This window comes from Chiloscyllium plagiosum, chromosome 12, assembly GCF_004010195.1.
Source record: "Chiloscyllium plagiosum isolate BGI_BamShark_2017 chromosome 12, ASM401019v2, whole genome shotgun sequence".
Classification (NCBI taxonomy): domain Eukaryota; kingdom Metazoa; phylum Chordata; class Chondrichthyes; order Orectolobiformes; family Hemiscylliidae; genus Chiloscyllium; species Chiloscyllium plagiosum.
The window spans coordinates 41,045,031-41,051,742 of record NC_057721.1 but is presented as its reverse complement, the minus strand read 5'-3'; the positions used below and the strand labels follow the sequence as shown (position 1 = coordinate 41,051,742).

The 6,712-nt window shown below is 42.2% G+C and overlaps 1 protein-coding gene across 2 annotated transcripts in view; it reads right to left on the bottom strand.

Moving 5' to 3' along the window:
- Positions 1-6,712, bottom strand: part of kdm6a (lysine (K)-specific demethylase 6A) — a 236,360-nt gene that overhangs the window by 9,460 nt on the left and 220,188 nt on the right. For both annotated transcript variants that reach the window (XM_043700863.1, XM_043700864.1), the window contains 3 exons: positions 2,832-3,019; positions 2,441-2,582; positions 1,333-1,459 (listed from right to left, as the gene is read on the bottom strand). In XM_043700863.1, the coding sequence (XP_043556798.1) occupies positions 1,333-1,459; positions 2,441-2,582; positions 2,832-3,019 (457 nt within the window). The remainder of the gene's footprint in view (positions 1-1,332; positions 1,460-2,440; positions 2,583-2,831; positions 3,020-6,712) is intronic.

Below are 6,712 nucleotides of genomic sequence, written 5' to 3'. Positions count from 1 at the left end.
GGAAATGACGAAAGATGATACGATGTATCTGGAGGTTGGTGGGGTGGTAGTTGAGGACCGGTGGGGTTCTGTCCTGGTGGCGATTGGAGGGGCGGGGTTCAAGGATGGAGGAGCGGGAAGTGGAGGAGATGTGGTGGAGAACATCGTCAACCACGTCTGAAGGGAAATTGCAGTCTTTGAAGGAGGCGGCCATCTGGGTTGTTCAGTATTGGAATTGGTCCTCCTGGGAGCAGACGCGGCGGAGGCGAAGGAATTGGGAATATGGGATGGCGTTTTTACAGGGGACAGGGTGGGAGGAGGTGTAATCTAGGTAGCTGTGGGAGTCGGTCGGTTTATAGTGAATGCCTGTGTTGAGTCGGTCACTCGAGATAGAAATGGAGAGGTCTAGGAAGGGGAGGGAGGAGTCTGAGACGGTCCAGGTAAATTTGAGGTCGGGGTGGAAGGTGTCAGTAAAGTGGATGAACTGTTCAACCTACTCGTGGGAGCACGAGGTAGCGCCAATACAGTCATCGATGTAGCGGAGGAAAAGATGGGGGTTGGTGCCAGTGTAGCTGCGGACCCCCGCACCCGTACGTCTCACTCCGCCACTAGCTTGTTCTCATTCTGTTGTCACATTCAAAAGGCAAGTATCATGTTTTGATCATTTTAAAAAGTTTAAAAGGTGATCTATTTGAAATACACCTCTGTGGAACACGGAAGATGCAGAAAGATTTGAAAGACCGTAATTGCAGAATTAAAAATTCAAGTTGTCCCAAAAAAAAGGTATCAATTTTTCATCAATGCACTCTATCTCTCAACATCTGTCACAGCAAAAGTGACAAAAAAATGGTCCATTATCCAGCACATTCACTCATTTAATGATCGGAATAATTTAAAATTAGTTAGGACCTAATGTTGTCTTGGTGTTAATGTATATGGCAAGATCATAAAAATTACATTTTTGAAGTACTTTGTAAAGGAATACAAATTTTTCAGTCGTCACTGATCCTACCAAGTTCAAAATTTAATAAAAGGATTAATGACTAATAAGCCATTTGAATCGCAATTCAATGAACAGTGCTTCTGTCATCATGCTCCTATTTCAGTGAACTTCCCAATTAAACCCACCCTTGACTGGATATTTCAGAAACTGTAAAACTGATTACATTTTGAATTTCATACAAACCATGCTTCACAAAGCTTTCACTACAATTCTGTTGATGAGAATTAGGTGGACAAGACAAAATAGAACACCATCACACAATATGGTCAATAACAGCAAATTAATGACAATTTAGATGCCTCGCAACCTAAGTTGCCATTATCTTCAACAGAACATTAAGTTTTACCGACCTCACAAATACTGCAGTAGTGTGCAGGCTCCTCCTTTGTGCGGCCATGCCATACAATCTCTTTGCCTGTGCTAATGAGAGTTTCTCTTAACATCTGACATTGCTTGAGGGTTCTCAGCAAGCAGTATCTAAAGAAAGAAAGATAGAGGCTTTTAATTTTAACAAACTACTATTTCATAGCCATTGTCTTTTATATTGACATTCTCTTTGAGTGGTGATCCCAGTGGATAGGCAGCAAACAAATATCTTTATGGCCTCCAGCAACCAGTGGCAACTAATAACAGGTGAAGTGCAGCTCCATGTCTAATCCTATTCCTTGCCAAATTTTTCTCACTTGTTGACACCTTCCCTCTGTTCAGTCAACGATTCAATAATTCACTAATCCCCATATCTTCAATCAAGTGAAAACTTTGAGAGCTCTTGTGGTGCAGTACTGGTGACTTAGATTATAAAAACTTTTCTATTTTATTGAAACAATATTTTCTAATATTTAATGATGTCAAGAATAACCTGCAAGGTAGCTTAATTCTTTCCTCATCTTTTCATACTCAACACTGCTTCTCTTTCAACTTGACAAATATCCAAAGATTCTCAAGGTATATTTTAACCAAGATTCAGAGGTGAATGAAACATTGGATCGCTAATTTCCAGCCATTTTCACAGCTTATCCAAACAATTATGGCTTAGGTGTTATCAATATGAAGTAAAGTCAAAGTCTATCCTGGAGAAAACTCCAGGCCAGACTAATCCAAATCAAAACTGCATTAAACATTCCTCACGCAGTTCAGACAAGGAAGAAGAATGGCTCATGTGTGGAATGAACTTCCAGAGGAAGCATGGATGTGGATACAGTTACAATGTAAGAAAGACATTGGATAAGTACAGAATAAGAAATGTTGGGAGGGATAAGAACCAAGCGTGGGCAGGTAGGACTCGTTTAGTTTGGGATTACGGTCAGGGTCTTTCCACGCTGTATGACTCTTGATTCGATAAAAATGACCAATCCCATTCCATTTATGAACGCATTAGGCAAATTAGAAAATTCTTAATTATTTGAAATTACAATATGGGAGAGGTTCAAAAATTCCCAGTGTTGACTTGACACTTACTTGATCATTTCAAAAAGCTTGGGATCAGACACCTTGATGTTACGTGCCATGTTCCAGGACAGATGGATCATGGGAACAATAGACTTCACGCTCTGTAGTTTATTCCATTCATATCGTTCCACTGCTAGTTTATATTGATTTGCTGCAGAAGAAATCATTAGTTTTAACTTTAAAAGTCAAACTTTAAGTGCTGCAGAAAAAGCTTTACAAACCCAATAAAGAACCAAACATTGTTGTCAAAAAGCTAGCAAAAAAAGCCTATTATTATCCTAAACTCCTTTGGTTCAAATTATGCTTTTCTTTAACAAATTTGTTTTGTTCTCTAAACAATCTAACTCTCATTGTAAAGGCACGAATGCTATGCACTAGTTGGTTAATGCAAGAACAGTACCTGTCAGAGGACCGACATTCCAAGCAATGTTGTTGCACCACCCAATGGCCTGAACCCAATGCACTGTACCAGCATTTATCCATACCAAGTCTCCAGGGCGCTGAATAAATCGATACACTGGCACATTGGCCTCATAAAGGTCCTCTAGGTTTGGCCACCATGAGCCCATCAAAAAATTAATGTTGTTCCTGATAAAGAAATAACATGTTGAAATATATTCATTACATTTTCACAAACTCAAAACTGCTTGATTACAATTAACATCCTTGTGAAAACTACAAATGCATTCATTTCTGCAATTTAAAACAGGTAGCCAAAAATGCTAGTAATTTAGCAAATAAACACTCCTCTCTAGGGCTTTAAGCAAAACATTCTAGCTATGTGTGTGTTTGGTGGAGGAACAGTAAATTTGAGGTAATTGAAAGAAAGACAGGTCTGCATTTACATCACGCTTTTTGTGACCAATGAACATCTCAAAACACTTTACAGACAATGAAGCATTTTTGAACAACGGTCACTGTTATAAAGTAGGAAATGCAACAACCATTATGTATAAAGGAAACGCTCACAAGTTGTAGGGCGATAATCATCAGTTGTTTTGTGATGTTGACCGAGGGATAAACATTGCCTGACACATTGGGGGAAACCCTTTTCTTCGGTACAGTGCCATGGTATCTTTGACATCAATGAGAGATACGTTTGACCACATTGTTTTCACATTTCACCCAAAAATGATTTCCCAGTAGTACAGACAGACACCTTTTGGCCTGCTGAGTCTGCACCGACTCTCGGAACAGCATCCCAACCACACCCATTCCTCAACCCTATCCTTATAATCCTGTATTTTCCAGGGCTAATCCACCTAGTCCAGAACATCTCTGGTCACTACAGGGCAATTTAGCATGGCCAATCCACCTGGCCTTCACATCTTCAGACTATGGGACCACGGGACGTGCTCAGGTGTACCCTACAACTCTGTGGGAAGCTTGAGAAGTGATTGCTGGGCCTCTTACTGATATATTTGTACCATCAATAGTCACAGGTGAGGTGCCGGAAGACTGGAGGTTGGCTAACATGGTGCTACTGTTTAAGAAAGGTGTTAAGGACAAGCCAGGGAACTATAGATCAGTGAGCCTGATGGGTGGTGGGTAAGTTGTTAAGAGGGAATCCTGAGGGACAGGATGTACGTGTATTTGGAAAGGCAAGGTCTGATGAGGGATAGTCAACATGGCTTTGTGCATGGGAAATCATGTCTCTCAAACTTGATTGAGTTTTTTTGAAGTAGTAACAAAGAGGATTGATGAGGGCAGAGCGATAGATGTGATCTATATGACTTCAGTAAGGCATTCGACAAGGTTCCTCATGGGAGACTGGTTAGCAAGGTTAGACCTCACGGGAATACAGGGAGAACTAGCCATTTGGCTACAGAACTGGCTCAAAGGTAGAAGATAGAGGATGAAGATGGAGGATTGTTTTTCAGACTGGAAGGCTTCTGGAAGGCTTGTGACCAGTGGAGTGCCACAAGGATCGGTGTTGGGTCCACTACTTTTCATCATTTATATAAATGATTTGGATGTGAGCATAAAAGGTATAGTTAGTAAGTTTGCAGGTGACACCAAAATTAGAGGTGTAGTGAACAGCAAAGAAGGTTATCTCAGATTACAACGGGATCTTGATTAGGATGGGTTGAGAAGTAACAGATGGAGTTTAATTTAGATAAATGCGAGTTGCTGCATTTTAGGAAAGCGAATCTTAGCAGGACTTATACACTTAATGGTAAGGTCCTAGGGAGTGTTGCTGAACAAAGAGACCTTGGCGTTCAGGTTCATAGCTCCTTGAAAGTGGAGTTGCAGGTAGATAGGATAGTGAAGGTGGCGTTTGGTATGCTTTCCTTTATTGGTCAGAGTATTGAGTACAGGAGTTGGGAGGCCATGTTGTGGCTGTACAGGACATTGTATAGGCCCCTGTTGGAATATTGCATGCAATTCTGGTCTCCTTCCTATCGGAAAGTTGTGAAACTTGAAGGGGTTCAGAAAAGGTTTACAAGAATGTTGCCAGGATTGGAGGATTTGAACTATAGGGAGAGGCTGAACAGGCTAGGGCTGTTTTCCCTGGAATGTCGGAGGCTGAGGGGTGACCTTATAGAGGTTTACACAATCATGAGGTGTACGGATAGGATAAACAGACAGTCTTTTCCCTGGGATCGGGGAGTCCAGAACTAGAGGGCATAGGTTTAGGGTGAGAGGGGAAAGATATAAAAGAGACCCAAGGGGCAATGTTTTCACTCAGAGGGTGGTACGTATATGGAATGAGGATGTGGTGGAGGCTGGTACAATTGCAACATTTAAGAGGCAATTGGATGGGTATATGAATAGGAAGGATTTGGAGGGATATGGGCCGGGTACTGGCCAGTGGGACTAGATTGGGTTGAGATATCTGGTCGGCGTGGACCGCTTGGACCAAAAGGTCTGTTTCCATGCTGTACATCTCTATGATACTGGACAGAAACATGATAAGGTTCTTTCAAGAAAAGACTGATCTGGATGGGTACAATGCAATGAGTAAAGATATAAATGGACTTTCAGAAAATCTTTGACAAAGACCCAAAAGTAGACAATAGACACTCTGGAAGTTGAAGGGCTGTAGCAAATTAGATGACAAATAGTTTAGAAGAGGAAAAAAAAAGAGCACAAGTTAAAACCTATTCCTTGGTGATTTAGAAATCGATCATAATGTTTCAAGGATTCTCTTTTGTAACTGCTTCTGGTTATTTTGATTTGATTAGATTCCCTACAGATTGGAAAGGGGCCATTCGGCCGAACAAGTCTACACCGACTCTCCGGATAGTAACCCATCCAGACCCATTCCCCAACATTTATCCCTAACTAATGCAGCTAACGCCATGGGCAATTTAGCATGGTTGATTCATCTGACCTGCACATTGAGTCATAGAGATGTGCAGCATGGAAACAGACCCTTCGGTCTAACCCGTCCATGCCGACCAGATATTCCAACCCAATCTAGTCCCACCTGCCAGCAGTTGGCCCATATCCCTCCAAACCCTTCCTATTCATATCTCTTAGATGTTGCAATTGTACCTGCCTCCACCATTTCCTCTGGCAGCTCATTCCATACCCGTACCACCCTCTGTGTGAAAATGTTGCCCTGTAGGTCTCTTTTATATCTTTCCTCTCTCACCCTAAACCTATGCTCTCTAGTTCTGGACTCCCGACCCACGGAAAAAAACTTTGCCTGGTGTATAAAGACTTCAGCAAGGCATTTGATAAGGTTCCCCATGGTAGGCTCATTCAAAAGGTCAGGAGGAAGGGGATACAGGGGAACTTAGCTGTCTGGATACAGAATTGGCTGGCCAACAGAAGACAGCGAGTGGTAGTAGAAGGAAAATATTCTGCCTGGAAGTCAGTGGTGAGTGGTGTTCCACAGGGCTCTGTCCTTGGGCCTCTACTGTTTGTAATTTTTATTAATGACTTGGATAGGGGATTGAAGGATGGATCAGCAAGTTTGCAGACGACACAAAGGTTGGAGGTGTCATTGACAGTATAGAGGGCTGTTGTAGGCTGCAGCGGGACATTGACAGGATGCAGAGATGGGCTGACAGGTGGCAGATGGAGTTCAACCTGCGAGGTGATGCATTTTGGAAGGTCGAATTTGAAGGTTGAGTACAGGATTAAGGATAGGATTCTTGGCAGTGTGGAGGAACAGAGGGATCTTGGTGTGCAGGTACATAGATCCCCTAAAATGGCCACCCAAGTGGACAGGGTTGTTAAGAAAGCATATGGTGTCTTGGCTTTCATTAACAGGGGGATTGAGATTAAGAGCTGAGAGATCTTGTTGCAGCTCTATAAAACTTTGGTTAGACC